Genomic DNA, 20,478 nt, shown 5'->3' on the forward strand with positions numbered 1-20,478 from the left:
AGAAATTGTTTTAGTATAGTTACAAGATTGTTTTCTATATTTGCAAGACGAAACTCTAACAAATATTCTGTTAGCTTGGTAACAATTTTTTGACAAACATTCATTCATATACATTCGTCCATCCAGGATCAATGGTCAAAGGCATACCCTGGGCTACACTCCAGAGTGGTGAATATTCAACCGGGAGGAAGGATATTTTTTCATATATAATTAATGGGGTAAAATAAAGAAATAATGTTTAAGTTAAGTATAATAGTATAATGGGGTAAAATAAAGAAATAATGTTTAAGTTAAGTATAATTAAGTATAAAAGTTAAGTATAATAATGTTTAAGTTATAATAATTAATTTAAGTTTTAATTATTACTGATAAAACGTTTAAAAATATGATAGTTACACTCTTCTTTTGAATCGTGAATGATTTCGTTTTTCGGTATAAACATTATGCTAGTTACTAGTGTAGTTCCCGGCACCAATACAACTTAGAATAGGACTACTATACATCTCTTTCCCATGGATGTCGTAAAAGGCGACTAAGGGATAGGCTTACAAACTTGGGATTCTTTTTTAGGCGTTGGGTAGCAACCTGTCACTATTTGAATCTCAGTTCTATCATTAAGCCAAATAGCTGAACGTGGTCATTCAGTCTTTTCAAGAAAGGCTCTGTCTACCCCGCAAGAATATAGACGTGACCATATGTATGTATGTAGTTACTAGTGCAAGCGCTCAGTCCAACTTACACCAGCGCTGTCCCACGCAGCGTCTGGCGCAATGTGAGTATCCGCCTTAATTTAGTACACGGCGGACGGATGGCTAACACCTGCCCTAATCCTTTTACCGTCCGAACTTTCACCGGACCCCGGTCTAATACGAAACTAAACAATGCAAATACGCTATCCTGAGAATACAGTAGTGATTACATATGTGGTACGGGGATCTTGGTAAGACTGGAGAATAAAGACCGAAATAGTAATGTTTAGGTCTCACTGAAATTGTAATTGTAATGACTTCTTACATTAGGTTTTTTAGGTTTAGGTTTAGAATAACTTTATTCTCATAAGATTTACATAAAATAAATCACTTACTGAGAAAACAATATTTATATAAAGTATGGGCATGCATTTTATACAAAATAAATATTAATATAAAAACCAATATGCCTCGACACAGAGGGTATAGAATAATAAATATGAAAAAAAAAAATAGTAGGGTAGATCTACGGAGCTACGGAGTGACGTCGTCTTCGTCATCGACTGCATGCGATCGCGCCCGGCAACACAAGGATTACTTTATTCTAGATGTGTCAGTAATGAATTTAGTTTTTTTTTTTTTTTTTTTGTAATATTATATTTGTTTGTTTTCCGCAAGGTGATGTAAGTTTGTTAATTATAAAAATCGTGTATATATGTTTTTAGTTTTCTTTTAAAAATAGCTATTGATTTTACTCCTTTCATCTCTTTTGGTAGGTTATTATACATTTTCGCTCCTTCATATTGTATGTTAAATCTTCCATAGTTTGTTCTTGGAGTGCGTAGTATTAAATGGTTTGCGCTGCGTAGTTTGATTTTTTGTATTTCACTTTTTCTACGGAAAGATATTAGTGTGTGGACATGGTTATTTATAATTTTATATATTAACAGGCATGTGTAGTATAAGTATGTTTGCCTTATTGTCATTATTTTTGTATTTTTGTATATATTAACAGTAGGTGTTTTGAAGTCATAATTAAAAAGACATTTTATAAGTTTATTTTGAGCTACTTGTATTGTTTTTAAATTAGTTTGGTTTGCTGTACCCCAGATCTCAATCAAATAGTCTATATGCGGTTTTACTAGGGAGTTATAAATTAGATGTTTTATTTTATGTGGAAGGCAATTTGTTACTCCACGCAAATAACCGGTTAATGAGGTTAGTTTAGCTTTGATTAAATTTATATGTTTATTCCAGTTAAGGTAGTGATCCAAATTGAGTCCAAGATATTTTTCACTAGTTTTTTGTTTAAGTTCTATGTCATTTATCTTAAGTTGTATTGGTTCACTTAATTTCTTGTTTTTTGCAGTGAATACGACATAATTTGTTTTATCGGCATTTACTGTAAGTAAATTTGACAAGAACCATTTATTTAATTTATTCAAGTCTTTTTGGGCTTTTGATATCATATTGGTAATTGAATTACCGTAATAGAATAAACTTGTGTCGTCTGCGTAGAGAGAGATATCTGCATTTAGGCCTATGTGTTGGATGTTATTGACATATATGAGGAACAGAAGTGGACCCAATATTGAACCTTGTGGGATACCGAAATCAATTTGACTGGTAGAACTTTGATGTATACCTATTTTGACTATTTGTCTACGATTTTTCAAAATATGATCTGAACATATCGTGTGCCTTTCCAGATATACCAATATACATTAGCTTCTATGATAGTGCGGTAGCGATGGAAAAACTTAATGCTTTACTTAACCATGTAGAAAATAAAAGTCAATCTATGGCTTCCCCTAGATTGTCTTGCTTACTTACGTGGGATTTTTGTTTTTTAAAGCGATGGAATAGCAAGCTATCTGAATCTCAATTCCATCATTAAGCCATCCAGCTGAATGTACGATCTATAAAAATATGTTATTATTATCTAGATAATATTAATAATATTATCGTAGCTACTCTTTATTTCACATTAATTTATTGATAATGCATTATTAAGTTAGTTCATTTCGATATCAGATTGTTGGCAATGCTTCGTTATAATTTTATTATATGGCCGTACCACATGTACAAACCTTATTATTTAAAGCCATATTTAAACAAATACTTTTGATTTTGATCCAAGGTATTGTAAAGTTAAATCTCTGCTAGAGCATAATAAAGTCTGCAGGGCTTAGGAACTTAGCGCGGCTAAGACCTAAGAATCATGTTACCTTCCTAGACGGTCAGTTGATACGCACAGCTTAACCTACACTATATATTTCTTTATACATAAAAGTCGTTATACTTTTGAAGAAAAGGCAACTTTTTTTTGGAATAAATTCAAATTCAAAATTTTTATTCATTACTATAGGATACTATATATCGCTTAATAATTGTCAAATAATTCATGAAGATTCTGAAGTCTAGGCACTATGTTGAAACATAAAATTTATGAAAAAGAAATGTGGTTCATAAGTTTGTAATATGTTCAGTTTGATCATTTTGCTTAAATGCACATATCACGTCTTTACAATTTATATGGTAGACAAAGCCTTTAATCACAAGATCCGAAAGTCCACGTTTAGTTTGATGGCTTTTTTCCATAAAAACATAATAAGAAGAGAAACACGTTCACTAAATAATTCGTTTAAAAAGTCATTAATCGTTTTGATAAAAATCAAATTGGTGATGATGATTTATAAATAATTAACTCATTATATATTCTAATAAAGCTAACCTAATTTTGTATAGTCATATAATTCTAACAGGATTAGGCAAATGAATTTTGTCATGTTGCATAATAATAAGTAAGTAAAAGATGATACCACAGCACATTTTTTATTTTAATGATTGCGTTGGTAGAACACTGGTTTTAAACATGTATGTATTTAATTCATAAACAATAAAAAAAATATTTTTGTGATATAGATTGTACAAAATACAAGCTGTGTACGAGGGACTTAATATTAAAATCATGTTGTAAATAGACCATCGGATAAAGAAGATAATTCATTTTTTAGAATAAATCTTGTTGAATACTGCGTACAGCAATATTTTTCATTATTATACATAAGTATTACATACACAATGAGTACAGGGACTGCATGACATGTATTTAGTAGGTTTCAGCATCCGTCACGCCATGATTATCCGATCTAAATAGATCATCGCTCACGAATGGACGTGGACACGCAAATCCAACAGCCTTTGCAAACCCAATGTTATTTAATCAGAGGAAAACTTATTTTTATCGACATTCTCTTGGCGTTAACCAGTTACATCTTTAACTTTCTGGAAAGGATTCCAATGGGTGCTTTTTGTCGATGATCTTGTATTTGGTAAATCAGATTTAATACGAAATGGCTCCCGTCCCATCTGATCTTAAAAACTTTTGCAGGGGATTCTTAACGATTTGGTAATTGCTGCACTTTTTGAATTTAAAATCAGCAGCTAGAAAAGAGTTCCTAAGAATTCCCACAAGAGAGCAAACCACTGAGCAACAGCTATACTTATAAACGTAACGAGCACTCAAACTTTGGTGAACTCAAACGAAACTTCACTGAAAGCCAAACTCATTGATTGAAGACGCGTTGCTAAATACATGAGGAGCGGCTTATGAGGAACCCAATTACCTCCTTATTCTTGGATGTTCGGATGAGACTTTTAGCAAAATACTTGTTCTAACTCCGAGTTAAGTACATACGTCTCACAGTTCATTGTTAATGCTTAGAGGAAGAATTAAACTACTTGCCTAGATGTGACAAAATTTAACTTTGGCTTATTTTTATATTCTAGTAGATTAGATACGTGAAACTTGAATAATTCTTATCATTTGCTCTGAATTGAAACCTCGCGATCAGTTTAAATTTTACTTTTTATGTATAAAGACTACGAATCGTTGTAACATGATTGGAAACATCCGAAATAAAATAAAGACATGATAACTGCGCGTTTAATATCTGTACTATCTATAAATAGAAAGTACATTGGAATGCGAAAGTTAAAAGATGTGATTTTTTCAGTTATGAGACTACATTCAGAAACACCTAAACGAGAATTAGTCATTATTGCTATTAGCACTTCCATTTTCTTTACTTCTATGTATCGGTGTTAGAGAACACGGTGCACGAAAGCCCCGGAGAAAAGCGGAATTTGATTCCAAACGTATCTGTAAGCTCGACATCTCACTCTAAGGTAGTTCGAACTTACCCACTGTTGATGAATATTGCAAAGCGGGAAATCTTAAAAATGAACTGAAATGTGACTTTAGTCACAAAATATGAAAAAATCCTTCATCTACATATAGGTGAATGACAAAAGTAAATAAAAGAGGTATACTTATATATATCTATCAACGCGCAGCTGAAGCTACTCGACAGATTTGCTGAAATTTGATGAGACGGCACCAATAATGCTAAATGCAAGCTATAAAGAATCTGATTTCGGCAAATAATCCAATCTAATTAATTATATTAATTTGCTTTTTTTACCTCTTAACGCTTCAAACTCTTTTAAAAACATCAAGTTCTATCAACATTCAACACTAGTTGGACATTATTCAATCCTGATCAATGTTGATATTTGAGTACTAAAAATGACATTTTAAGCTTCATTATCGAAAAATTATATACCTAGAATAGCTATAACATGAGCGAAGCTGCGGAATAAAACCAAGTCCACTAAACTCCAGCCTTCACTTCCTCTAGACTGTCTCTAATTGCTATTTTATGTAACGCGCTAATAAACGTTGTAGCCAGACTTCTTTAGTTGCTCTCCAAGATTAGGAGCATTATTGTGACAGTTGTAAAATAAACAACACTAACTATTAGTAATAACAAGTCGTGGGAAGTTCGGTTGAAGAAAAGTGATCGAAACTACTTATTTCTTCTAAAAAAATGCTTGAAACACATAACCCTCCTTCTGTCACATTTGGCTTAAAAGGCTTGGCGTAATACCAGACTTTTTAAGGTTCTATAGACTAATGGTAATAACAGAACCCTTTTAGTTTGAATTGTCTGTCCGTCAATATGTCACAGCCATTTTGTACTGAGATTAGATATATGTACATTTTAAAATTATGAAAGTGTAGATACTCAATAAAACGGTACAAAATTATGTACCTATTAGTTATTTTAAGTTTTAAGTAATGTGTCGTCAATAAGTGATACCTTATATCCAAAAAAATCTATTCTATTCTATGCTAGTTATTTATCAAAATTTGAACAATAAAGGTTTATAATGGAAAATGTACCTTTAACATGGAATTTTTTTGGAAATATAATTAATTATCGGATTAGTGTTATTTATAAGATTAATATTAAGGTAGACAATTATTTTTGGTAAAAGAAAATTGGTTTGATCAAAATGCATAAAGTAGTTTATCAGATATGTCATTATTTTAATGATATTCAGCATAGTATGTATTATTAATACCTACGACTTAAAAATCTGGTGTCAGGTTTAGCCATTTTGAGAATTAATATGTGGTCTCTTAGATTTCTAAAGTTTTTTTACAAATAGTCCTGTTTTTTTCTTACCAACCGCCACACACGTTCGCTAATACGATTTAATTTAATGCCGGATTTGCGATAACATTCTCGCGAGCAGCGATTTGCACCACCACATGCTTCGGGTGGTCCAAGTGAAAAACTGTTTGTGAAAATAAGTAAGTAAGTTAATGCTTTATTGTTCACTAAAGATGCACATTACAAATATAAAATATAATAAAGATAGATAAAAAAAAATATAATAATAAAAATATAAAGAAAATATAGATAAATAGAAACTTGAATTTAAAGCTAGTGTTGTTAACTTCATTCATCCTACAAAACAAGAAATAAGGAAAGCGATGAATTCTGGTCAATGCAAGAAGTGAAAATGGTTTTTCATTCAGTAACATGATTACATATATATTGAACAGTTGACTTATGGGGTTAAACCTTTGCTTCCATAACTGCAATTGCAAAAGTGTTAAAAACAGTGAAAAGACGCACTTAGAACAGGTCAAACTTTAATATTGTATGATAGATGAGTTCATTTATTATTGTTGGTAATTACTGTTCCAGCTCCAGTGAATCTGACAAAGAATCAGAAGATGAACAACAATCTTAATAATCTGCTCAGAATCTTATTAAAGAAAAAAATATGTCAGGTGTTGAATATTTAGATAGAAGACGACATTTGATTTGATTTGAAATACTTCCTGCTGCAACATTTTATTAACGTTTATCAACGTTTTGGCTTGTGTTTTGTGCCAGACCCCAATACAGGCAGAGGGTAATTTTCATACGGCGCGCACAACCGGTCTCGTGTGTACTTAAGAGTTCAGAGATTTAGAAACTCCCAAATTTTACAGTTTGTTGAAGCTTACTGAGAATCTTCACTAAGACGTTACAATATCCACTATACATATTTTGTACAATCTAGATGAAATGTCTGTTTTATATTCATAGAGAATTGATTTATATTAAAATTTAATATTATTAAGTGTTACATATAAAGGAACAATGTGAGATAAAATATCTCAAAAATAAATCTTTATTTTTATTGTGATCCTAAAAAGATCTTATGGCTGAATACCACATTAATGCTTTTATTTTAAACAAATAATGTTACGGATATTATTTTGTGTAAGATTTTAACAAAATATGTCGTGAATAATTTGTATTAATTTGACGAGGTTTTGTTATTAAAAATTCATTTTAATTTATTAACGAGTCATGAAAAAAGTTGTGCAAAAAGATGATTACTTATGGCAAATAATATTCTGAAACGAATGCCAAAAAAATCATAGGGAATATTGACATGATTTTCACTTTATCAACTAATAAAATTACCAACTTAATAAGGTACCTTAACATACTGAGGAAAATCCTTTATTAAAATATCTATTTTCATAGTTTCATAGAGGGATTAAACTGACCAGAGGACGGGGCGGCGGTCCACTAAACCTAACTAATCCATGCCATATTAAACCATAGCTTCAACCTGCAATATGAGCCCAAAGAACTTACCGAAACTATTGAAAGTTACTTATGCGATTACCAGGTATTTTAAAGGCTGTATAACCTCAGCTAACATGGAAGCCCGACCAGAATTATTAAGAGATTAAAGCATGTGAAAATTTATAATTTCGCGTACCGGTGTTTTGTTAAGTGAAAACTGAATAGTATTATGTAAATTCAATAACAGTTTCGAAGGCACCTTTTGTTTCTATTAATACTATGAAATTGTATTCAATTTCTTAGTGCTAATAGCCATTAATAAAATCAATAAAAAAGATTACAACCCCCAAGAGTAAGAGTGTTTTAAATAAATATTTTCATATTTAAATTCAATAATGTTTGAAAAGGCAGATTTTCCATCTTCAATAAAATTTATTTTCGTTTTACAACAGCTTGGCACTAAAGCATCAAAAATGCATCGAGGCAGCAAAAACTATTTAATATTGTGCTAAAGAGGCTCACAAAGAAGTAGGGTAAAAGCACCGGCCACGGCACAAAGCGATTTCTTGGCCAACTGCGCAAGACATAGAGGATTATTATTTCAACATTTTCCGCTTTTTTATGGCGCGTCCGAGTCAAAAGCATTGCTTTTCACTTGAAAACTTAATAAATAATTAAGATGCTTTTAGAGAAAGACCGTTTAAGTGATTTCTTTGTACATTTTTTTAAAGGAGTTATTTAAAAGGAATTATTTTTGAGTAGTTGGAAGTTTCTTGCAAACGTTGACAGTAAAGTTACCTATAACTTAGCTCTTTAAGAAATTTACTTAAACGTAAGTGGCTGAAATACATACAATACATTTGCTAAGATAAAGGTTTTGAACCTTCCCACGTAAGCTAATATAACCATGATCCAGTAAGGGTTGCGTACGTCTGCAAAGGTTGCAGAGTTCCAAAGGCAGATGAGGCTTCGTTTAAAAACCTGACTCACTCAATCCAGGATCATGGCCAAAACGTCCATCCCTAGCTCCACTCCAGATTGGTTGAGTTACCGGAACCAACGCCAGGAGAAAGAAGATGGAATGGCCGATGATGGATGATTAATGAAAACTCAACTCCAAAATTTTAATGGCAAATTATGACTTAACCACATATTCATAGTACTTTGTTTGTTTAAGGTAAAACCCTTCCCGTTCACTGCGTGATAGAAGCGGTGTCGTCGTTAGAAGATGGCGCTTATCGACGCCGGTCAGTCGTAGAGAAAGACAGCTACGTCATCATCCCAGCCGCCACGCCCTTTCAAGAATTGGTCCCATTAGCCATGATAAGGCTGGGATTTCCTCTTGAGCTAACGACTTTGGCCAAAGGTACTTTACAATTTATTAGTAAGCTTTTTCCGATGTTATAAGAGATGAAATACGAACAATTAATATTATATATAAGCTAATTTCATTAAAAAAATACTTTTTGAGGGGCTTCTCTGCATGACAATCCCAAAGCAAACAAATTAAATTTTTGGACTATGTGACCAATAAGTAGTTAAAGACTACTCAATTTCGAAGAATTGAACATCTATTGATTCAGTTTTATGTTCTTCGATACCTACACCTGCAGCTTATGAGTATAGACCATTTCTTTAGATATCTTTGTTTAAGTTCCAAATCCGATAGACTATATGGATTTTCAAAGCAACAGTGAATAGATTTCATTTGATTTTTATTCAAATTTCTAAAAGTAATCAAACTTTTTTTTGTTTAGGTTCAGTGGTCATCAATAATTGGAAACCGTTACCCTTCGACCGGATCTGTGACAGACCTCTAGCAACGGTCGGAGAAGTCTTAGGTGAACTCACTACCGTAGCGACTCTTCGTATACAACTCTTAAGACCCAGACCAACCCCACTTCAGGACATAAAGGAAAAGCTATTACGACTTCTTCTGGTCCAGAGCCGACCACTCCTGATGACTACTGGATGCCCACTGGATGAGGTGAGAGCCAATACTAAAGTTTAAAAAAATTGAATAGTCCTATGTAAACAGTGCGAAGTCTTGTAGTGAGGTCTGGATAAATTATTAGTTTTTTTTTCATCTGTAATCATGTCCATTATATTACGAAGGTCGGCTGTTTACACTTATTAAATTAGAGAGTAGGATCAACTTACTTTAAAGTTGTTATAGTAAAAGCCCAATAAAGCAATAAAAAAATATATTATTGGGAATAATTGCATTATACTTTTCTCATATTTACGATATGTATTTGTTTTCGATAGCAATTATCCCGTTACGTAACGAGGATCATAACAAAATATGGAAACATTTTGTTTCATGCCGGGACAGTAATCCTTTGAATTGTGTCTCCATTTGTTCTGAAAACACCTGTCGACGCGAATCACATCAGCAGAGTATTAAAATCATCCAAATTCGTGACAAAGCGCGTCCGCTACACTTGGTAAACCAACATTCAGTGTTGGCAATACAATACGCCTTAAAGCGGATGCCACACCGCAAGATAAGCATATCTCGCATAGCTGTGTAAAGTTTTGATGAAACATAGCGGTATATATCACACGTATCACGTTAGTGGACAGTGGCAATAGTTACGGTATACTCGTATATATAGTACCTACATATATGCATATAATGACGTCTCTATCCGTTAAGGGGTAGCAGAACAATCTCGCAAAGACTGAAGTTCACGCTCAGCTGTATGGCTTTAAAATAGAATTGAGATTAAAATGGTAACTTCGTCTAAAAGATGTGGTAGGTATTTTTGATTTTATTTTTCGGCTCGGACACATATTTATTATATTTATAGTCTATACAAATATTACAAGGAGAAAAGATTTGTGTATCTGTTTTTTTGTTTGTATCTAATAAATTAAGTCCTAGTATTAATAGTATTTTGCCTAAGACAGGCTAACTATTAGCAGTTATAACTGGTTTTTGGCGATTACCATCGCTAAAATCTAATCGTCACATTTAATCCAGCATAGCTCTCGCTATACACACGCCTATCTTGTTGTAACCCCGCGCGGCATACAATGAGTTTGTACTAAACCTTTACCCCCTTATTACCGCAAATTCATTGTGTCTCGGGTGCTTTCAATTGAAAATGTTTGCTCTAAGATACAGCCAGTCCGTAATTAATCTGCCTTTACAGCCTCACTGCCGTTTGTTATTGAAGAAATATTGATACACGTTTCAGTACTTTATTTTAGCATCGTTTTTGATTCACTCACTGATTTCAATAGATACGTTTTAATCAGCTTTCCTTTTTATAATATCAATCTGTTATGTAGGCAGTTATGATGAACTGCCTTCTTATTTTAATTCAATTATGGGCTAATAGTATTAAGAAAATTAAAAGTTCTTAAATGGTTTAATTGACAATTTGAATTTAGAAACCGATAATGCCGCCATTGTTATAAAAAGATATTAAGTAAAATAAATAACCAATCAGTTGATTTCTTTTTATTCTTAGTTTCAGGTGAAACAAAATCGTATAGTTCTTTTAATTTTAGACGTAAAACTATCAGTCTACCTTGTTGAATATTTGAACTAAAATGAATGCAATTTTTAATCGACGCCGAAAACCGGACTATAATAAAAATAAATGAAGAAAATTGGAAGGAAATCCCCGGACATCGTAGCATTAGTCGTCTTTGAAAGAATTGCCCGAGAAACAGACTGCGTGATCTTATTCTTAAGTGCTTGGGACCACAAGGCACTAACCGATAACCCCTAATGCATAGACTTGTACCTACATAAATACCTCATTTTTCGCTCAGCGGTACGCACAGATTACATATTTCCACTTGCTCCACGATCCACAACCACAACTATTAACTTCCAATGTTATAAATCTCATAAATAATAAATAAATATTGGATAAATATATACGGGATTACACAGATTGAGTTAGCCTCTCATGATGCTATATTTTATAATAATAATATTTTATAATTATAGGCCCGGTAGATCTCACAGCTCTTCCTTTACCCCTAAATACACAATTTATCTGATATAAATCAGATCACTAACACAGCGAAATAAGGTCTTTTATTCTCCACGGGAATACTAAAATGAACTAAATCTTATTAAAAAGGACACAATTTAAAATAAACATTTGTCGTCTTTCACATCACCCGATAAATTTTCAAAATCACGAGCTAGCGAACAATACAATGGTAACATAATGTAAACATGAAAATGCTTAAAATCGTTTGTATACATACAGCCGCAATCACAAGAACCTTGTTAATTCTACGGTGATCATCCTTATTAGCTGCGACTTTGGGAACCCTGCAATTCCCTAAGTAAAGTTTTCCTAACCTACGTACTTCCTATTTTTCTCTGGAAGTAAATCTGTTTGAACACGACCTTTGTTTTTCAGTGATTTATGATTTTATTCATGAAATTAGTTAGGTTTTTGTAACGTGGCGACGTCTTATTAGCAGGTATAGCATTACGTTAAGTGTTTTATCACTATTTACTTCTTACTGACCTACAAACTATTACGGTTTGCTTAGATAAAGGTGCTTTTTATTTTTTTGAATTTATCATATAATAGCTGTCTTGTAGTAAAACGCAGTTCAAACAACAAAAATCTGCTCTGAATAATGACGTCATGCTGAATTAATGATAATTTTTTTAAATAGCTGAAAAAAATATGGGTCTGGTTTTATGAGATTTATCTTCAAGAAAAAAAAATGTTCGGATAAAGAAGTAGGTTTACTTAGCCAATTATTGCCTAAAACTCGACACGTCTACTTAAAATTGCTAATCTCGAGAGTTCTTCCGTAAGTCTTCTCCTCATTATAAATGATTTTATGCTGTTTATGTGATACTAGTATTTGCGTGGGCTTCTTTTGTAATATTAGGGTGCATTAGTATTGTAATAAGGAAGATATATTTTAAAACAAAATTGCGACATCGGAGTACATTAAAACTTGTATACCTAAGTATTGATGAAGAATATAAAAAATAATGTGCCGTGTGGTTCCCGCCACCAATATAAAAAACCATGAGGCCATCTCTTTCCCATGGATGTCATAAAAGGCGACTAAGGGATAGACTTATAAACTTGGGATTCTTCTTTTAGATGACTAGCTAAAAGCTACTACTACTACTAGCTTGTCGGTTCTGTCTACCCCGCAAGGGATATTGACGTGATTATGTATTGTTTCTGTTTGTTTCTAGTTTGTTATTTTTTATAGATACTAGATCTATAAAAAAATAAACTAGAAAATTTCACAGATACTGTGATGTAAATCCAATGTAACATCTTTTTTTTGCCACTTTAGGTTCGTCTTATTCGATATTTACCTACTAAAACTTTCTCTGTTATGCGCAATGATACGAATAGGTATGTCTTTTATTATTTCACTCGATAAGCCATTCACAATTATATTACAAGTCATACATTAGTCATTATCTCGATCGTGTCGCAGGAACGCCAAATTGAAATCGCGAACCCAACAGGCGGTTAAGCTGAAAGGAGGGAACAGAGCGCTAACCTCGCCTTTAATAAGATTATAAAGCATTATTTTATGGTATTAATAAGATCAAAAGCGTTCGTACATCTAAAACTCCTTTTAACCCTCTTCCAAGGCTCAAGTTCGTAAGACGGGGGTCCCGGCCCTAACCCGTTCGCAAGATATTTAGAAAATATGATAAAGGCGAGGATGAGGCTGTGATTCAATTAAATTTATTATGTATGGAGATCCCACGTGTGAGGCAGGTGCTCATCGCGTCAACAAATTGCGTCCTATCTCCGAGATTGGAGATTTAAACCTGTTTAGAGGCTTCACAAATTCAAGCAAAAATAAACGCTTCGTAAGAGAATGTTAATGAAACATGTAAATTAGAAATATACGACACGATTGAAATACCTTATATTAACATTAAAAGTTACAAACCGACAAAGCAGACACAAATTGAAGTTAACACTGAAGTTACCACAAATGAGGCAAAGGAGTTGTAAAGCAAGATAATCAAACACCTTCAACTGAAGTTAGTAGCTAAACGCAGATGAACTCGGCTCTGAGATATTATGGTAATTTATCGCACGCCAATTTGCGCCACTTCGATTCCAACTTTATCAACAAACTTTAGACTCTCGAATGCTTATCGAAGAGTTTTTAAGGAGACAGCTCGATACGGGATTTATTTAATACCATAAATCTTCTTTGAGACTTTCGTACTTCGCTAATAACTCTTATTGGTATTAAGACTTTTCAAGGTTTAAAATGACGGGTTAGAATATCACAATTCCTTGATGGCATAAGTGCTCGCTATGTCAACAATTTCAGATAAGATTAAGCCTGTTGTGTTCAAGTTGTTCTTTCTTAACAGTTATATCAAGAAATGTTCGCAATCACACACCGAATTACGTACTTAGGCGGATTACACGTGACAACGGTTATCAGGCGCGGGCGCCTACTCTGGTAAATCTTCCATGTGTGACGTGTCAGAAGACAATATCTCAAAATAAATATGGCCCCACTATTTGAGAAATAAAACAAAGAGGCAGATTAATGTATCACTCGCGCTTTGTGCTAATTCCATGTTTGACATGATTTATAGACGCGATCTCAATGTGTAATAGTCACAGTTTCATTTTAAATTTGATTAACCAACAGCTGTAATGTAAACGATAAGTGACAAGTCCCGTGACGGAGTAATCTTCAGCATTGTTTTGTTTAATCTAGTGATACAGTCGAGTATCTTGCATAATGTGAAGCTGGGTAAACTTGAGGAAGAGATTATAATCTCTTAGGATTTTTAAAAGGCTACGTGCTACAAGTTAGCAGTAACATAACGCAAACATGGTTTTGTTATAGGTAGTTTGAGAATATCATTTTGAAATCCAAACATAACGTATTATTTTCGAACGTGTTTGCTACCTAAACATCGGCTACTGTTTCTAATGCTTAGCGCCGGAACATTTTAGTAGGAGCACTTAGTTTACATTCGTATAGGGGCGCTAGTTGAAAACGAAGTGGGTGGATGCTAATTGTTAAGACGCCCTTCCCGCTCATTGTTTTAGAGAGACTATGATTGAAGTTTCGGCGGTGCGGAGAGGAGACACTAACCACCGAGCAAACACCCACTCGTCAGAACCGCCCGCCGCGCATGACACATGCATTAACAGCCGACCTAATATTTTCATAATCTAATGGCGATGTTCTGTGAAACAATGCTCGCTGTTTATTCAAACAATTATCTCTTATCTGTTACTGGTTAGACTGACCTCTTTAAAACCATCTAAAATTGTTTGCGGTATCTCGTTTTTTATTTACTTACTTGCTACTTGTGATGACTTTGATTTTTGAAGAATTAACCTTGTTACAGGCAACTTTAGCTCAAATATGCAGAGGACAAGAAAGGATTCCGGGGCCCCCGAGTTGCCATGAGCCATCTGAAGAGATGTGTCGAAAATTTGATTCTTGGTGGACTGCACAAGTAACGCCACGTCCGCCAACGTTTAGCCCTCGTCGATATCCATCTCCAGGACCTAAAAATCGTTCACCAACCCTCAATTCCATACCTGATCACTTACACCCAGCTCTTCAGACTGTCCAAAGCCAGTATCCGACTCAAAAGACAAGAATGCGAACAAGCTTTGACCCTGAACTAGAACTACCAAAATTGCAGCGGTGGTTTTCTGAGAATCAACACCCAAGTCGGCAACAAATACAGCAATATGTTCAAGAACTGAACAATCTTGAATCAAGGAGAGATCGAAAGCCCTTAGATGTCAACAATGTAGTTTATTGGTTTAAAAACGCTCGCGCAGCTCAAAAGCGCGCTGAACTTCGCAACATAGGCGGGCTCCATTTAGGAGTAAATGGTTTCAATAGTAGGAGTCACAGTCCTACAAATGGATCTCTAATGGCAGCCAGTGATAGTTATGCATCCCAAGATCATAACTCCTTAAAAAGCCCTTTACAGATATCAGGAAGTCCTGGTAGATATCCTATGTCAGTTTTGTCGGAAGATAATCTATCTAATGGTGGATCTGATCTAGAGGATGATGGTGGTGAACTGAACCCAGACGATAGGCCAGATAGTCCTGATGCACCGCTTTCCTTAATAACTACTAAGAAAAATAATAACGATGAAGAAGTGACTGCTCAAGAATCACCAAAGCCCCCAGATATAATAAAGGTAATTTAAATGGACATGCGCTATTTTAATTCATGTAAGTTTAGTTGTATTAAACTGTTTGCTTTTCAAAGAAAATAAAATAAAGGTTTATATTATGAGAACTAGCTGTTTCCCGCGGCTCCGTCCACTTGTAGCTCGCTTTACGCACAACCTGTGGAAACTATAATTATCGAAATGTGTAATAGAGTTGTAGTCATAGTTAGTTTCTTTTATATCCTATTCCCGTGCTTAGTTAACAACGCTCCTATTCATATGTGTCCACCTATGAAAACGTTTAATTATAATATCAATATTACTCGTATTTATAATTATAATTAAAATATTCACCTGTAATAAAGGTATAAATATTATCCTTTCTCTGTTCCCTAATTTATTTCAGATCAGGCTGTTTTGTAACAAAGGCCTCCTTTAGTTTCCTCAAATAAATTCTATTCTATCGAGAGCAAATCTTCTCCACCCTGTGGAAGGTTGCCTTTCCATCTGGTTATTGGGCCATCACTTTACTAAGTTTCTGTTCTCCAATATCAGATCTAGTTACATTTTTGGTTCATTTTTCCATTAGTGATCTCATTATATGACTTCCATTTTCTCGTTTTGAAAGTAACATTGTCCACTATTATGATGCTTCTTATTTTTGTGGCCTTGTTTATGTTTAAGTTTTAAGTTCAGCATACTTCTTGAAAATTGAAAACACCTGAAAATTTATTTTTTTCACCATTGATATTTTATTCCCCACTACTCACAGTTCAGTAGTTATATTTTCTAAGTCCTTGATCTTGTATTTTAATACCTCTATAATTATAATTATAATAAAAGCAAATATAATAAACAGTAGTATAAAAAGTCAAGGACAAGGACTGACAGATATTTCAGATTTCACAAGAGAGTGAAATCCCAACAATGATATTAATTTTGATTGTCTTATTAAATATATGATATAAGAATTCCCATTTAACAGTTTTTTTTTCTTAAAGGTGCACGATATCAAACAAGAGCCCAGAGATCTCAGCAAACCTGAGCAAACTAATTCTCCACATCGTTCGCCGGAAAAGAATAGTGACAGTTCTTACAACAATAACAATAATAACAACGATGAAGAAAACGGAGTTGCAGATGAACATGATGTTTCTGATGATGAAATTCAGGAAAGATATCGCCATATCTCTCCTCACCTAGACCGTCTACCTTTTTCGATGATGCCAAATCACTCCATGTTCGGAGCAGGAATTATGTACATGAATCAGTACATGACTGGATTCCATGGCGTGGGAACAGTTCCCGGAGAAGGTGCTAGTGGACTTAATTTAGCTCTTGCTGGAGCCTCAGACGAGCGTCGAAAACGTAACCGCACGTTTATAGATCCAGTGTCAGAAGTTCCCGTTCTTGAACAATGGTTCAACATGAATACACACCCCTCACACAACTTGATATTGAAGTACACCGAAGAACTAAACAGGATGCCTTACAGGCAGAAATTTCCCAGGCTTGAGTCTAAAAATGTACAGTTTTGGTTCAAAAATCGACGAGCAAAATGCAAGAGACTGAAAATGTCTCTATATGAACCATCATCGCCATCGCACTATTCCCATCCTGGACATCCCCACGCCATGGCTGAGCGAAAACTGGTTTGAACTAGTTCAGAGAAACTTTGGTACCTAGCAGTACTGAATAAAGGTGATGTTATTAATAAATAATACTGGTATTAAACGCGCAAGTTACGTACCTTTATTTCATGTTTCGAAGAGCAGATATAAAATAAAGTTGCGTTAAGAGTACGTTTAATACCCATATTATGTATAAATCGTATAATGCAACGCAAAAGTTTAAAATTAATCGTGATAATTTTCATAAATCACCTATTGTGTCAGCATGTTTATCACGAAAGACTGATTTCGAATCATAATGGTGTATAGTGCCATGTTAGTATTAATATGACAGCGTCGTCGTTTTTAGTTAACAGTTCGTATTATCCAGGACTTAGATTTACTCTTTTGAGAGTCTCTCCAGAGTGACAGATATTAGATTAGGAAAAAGTTTACATATGTATTCTACTTTATAGCAACGATCACGTCGTTTTATCGTAAATATTTGTAATCGTTACAAATTAATAACGAATGAATCTCAAATCTATTGCGTATATTTAAATGAACGTCAAAATCAATTTTATTTATTTACTATCTGTAAAATCTGTTATTAAACAATATCTTTACAACTCTTATATATACTCATAATAAGTACAGTTCCACTGAAATGTAGATTGATGTTTAGATTGATGTTATAATGTACATTATAGGTTATAATGAGTCATAGTTATATTGCTGATATAAATGCACATGTGCACTAGAAAATGTAAGTTTAGAATGAAGCGGCCTAAATTATTTTAGCTCGTCGAAGTAGATTACGCACATTCCTTTTTAATTTAGCAAATACTTCCTCAATCCAAAGATTGATAAGAAAAAAAGATATTATAACAATTGTAAGATATATAAACAAACTGATCCCGATTAATTAATACCCGGTGTGTTACTGTACAAGAGTTATGAATCTGTTAGTCACTCTTCTAATTTCTAAACAATCTTAAATAAATAGTTAATGCAGTTAGAAAGAAAGTTTAGGAGACCTTTACTATTATTATTTATTCATTCATTTTCATTGAGTTTATATTTTATTCTTGTTATTTTTATAAATGTACAGTAACACATCGCCAAGCGAATAAAATGTTCAGTATTCAAGCATTTATTATTGAGGCTGTATGTAACACCATCACAAAAGATTGTTTTATAGTTTTTAAACACAAACCTAGTTGTATGTTTTGATTGTTTTCGTTGTATGTTATGCTTGTTTTGTGAAGCTGTGATGATTTTTCCAAATATTGTAAATATTTAATAATTGTTAATAAGGTTTATGTGTAACGTCACTAGGCTCACGAAAAACGGCATTTACTGTTTAGGTAATATATATTGGCTAAATGTTTATTCGATTCAAATACGAAAAATCTAATATACTATAAAACTTAATTATTATTCTACTTTTATTTATCACATCCATGATCCTTAAACAATAACCCCCTACATAAATAATCCATCTATTAATTATTTGTATTTATTTACTAAGTATACCTACTAAGTATCTACTAATCTTAATTCATTATTAGACTATCTAGCTGACCTTGGCGTCTTAACTTTTTGGAGACTGTTGGTTCTTTTTACTCCTTAAGGGATGAAGACGTGATAAATGTTACCCTTACAAGAAACAATCGCTATAAATACTGTTGGGCTGCCAAAATATTTAAATACCTACGAGTTCCTATGTATATTAATCTTTTCGAGACTGTTGGCTTAATCATATAAATTAAAGCCATAAAAAATATAATAATATGACAGATTTGTTATTATTAGTCGCCTTTGACGACATCCATGGGAGAGAGATGGAGTGGTCCTATTCTTTTTTCTATTGGTGCCGGGAGCCACACGGCTAATATAAATAAGTTTTTGAATGAGAAAAGGTGACTGCTGGTCTACCACATCAACAGAATTGGAAAAAATTATACACGTCAGTTGCAGAGGGTTAATCTCTTAGATGAGTATGCACCTATTCCCATTGTCCCCTTATATGACATCCATGGAAAAAGATATAATACAACTGTGTAAGGATAGTAACTCGCAATTTTTTTAAAATCATTTCTATAAATCCGTATTTTTGCTTTTTACTGCTGTTTTTGATGCAAATACTACTGCAAATAGGCTATAATGAACTAGAGAGAAACTGAAACAGTTTTTTCAAGCTGTTCCTCATTATCGCATGATATCTATAAAGGGGCGAGTGGAATTCCTACTCATAATAGGTAAACATTCAGTCTATAACATATTACCAATTTCAAGTAAACAACCGATTTGAAATGGCAGCTCGCTCGATATCAAACACGTGTCAATAGCTATCACCAAAATCGGCAGGGTTTTCAAACGGCGGAAACGGTCGGCGGAGACCCAAATCATCTGTCAAAGTTGCAAGTCTTGGTGTAATCTGTGTCTACACTTCTACAGACATCTTTGTCGCGTCTTCATCTGATGGGACTGTGAGCAGTTTCGAGAGTTCTATTGATAGTTGCAGTGTCTTAGATTGGTGAAAGTACTTACGTAAGTATTAGGGATCACAGTTAAGATGAAAATACATTTTAATAAGTAGTAAGTGAGTAAATGAATAGAAAGGGCAAAATCATATTGGTTGGCGAATCCCCAAACGAGTGTAAATATTGAATACAAGTCAACTAATATTTTAATTTTTACATGGGTATAGGAATGAACAGAACAGGTCAAAAATACTTTACTCTTATTAAATCTACATAGTCACGTCCATATCCTTTGCGGGGTAAATAGAGGCAACAGCCTTGAAAAGACTGAAAGGCCATGTTCAGCTGTATGGCTTTATAATGCAATTGAGATTCAAATAGTGCTAGTCCATCGCCTACAAGACGAATCCGAAGTTTATAAGCCTATCCTTTAGTCGCCGTTTACGACATTCTTGCGAAAGATATGGAGTGGTTCTATTCTAAATTGCCGGAAACCACACGGCACCACATCTAATAAGTATTGAAGATCATAAAGAAACGCCTTCAGATTTTATACGAGCAAATATATCTGAATGCGAAATAACACAAGTGAGCTTCTTGAGTGCTTGAGAT

At 33.7% G+C, this 20,478-nt stretch overlaps 1 protein-coding gene across 1 annotated transcript in view; it reads left to right on the plus strand.

Annotated features, from left to right (window-relative positions):
- The window catches only part of LOC106138209 (homeobox protein dve-1), a 78,549-nt gene extending 59,766 nt beyond the window's left edge, over positions 1–18,783 (plus strand). The window contains exons 3-6 of the mRNA XM_013339301.2: positions 8,808–8,996; positions 9,388–9,617; positions 14,982–15,797; positions 16,772–18,783. Of these exons, the coding sequence (XP_013194755.2) occupies positions 8,808–8,996; positions 9,388–9,617; positions 14,982–15,797; positions 16,772–17,428 (1,892 nt within the window). The 3' untranslated portion in view covers positions 17,429–18,783. The remainder of the gene's footprint in view (positions 1–8,807; positions 8,997–9,387; positions 9,618–14,981; positions 15,798–16,771) is intronic.
- The last annotated feature ends 1,695 nt before the right edge of the window (positions 18,784–20,478 follow it).

Source organism: Amyelois transitella, chromosome 3 (assembly GCF_032362555.1).
Source record: "Amyelois transitella isolate CPQ chromosome 3, ilAmyTran1.1, whole genome shotgun sequence".
In the NCBI taxonomy this organism is placed as follows: Eukaryota; Metazoa; Arthropoda; class Insecta; order Lepidoptera; family Pyralidae; genus Amyelois; species Amyelois transitella.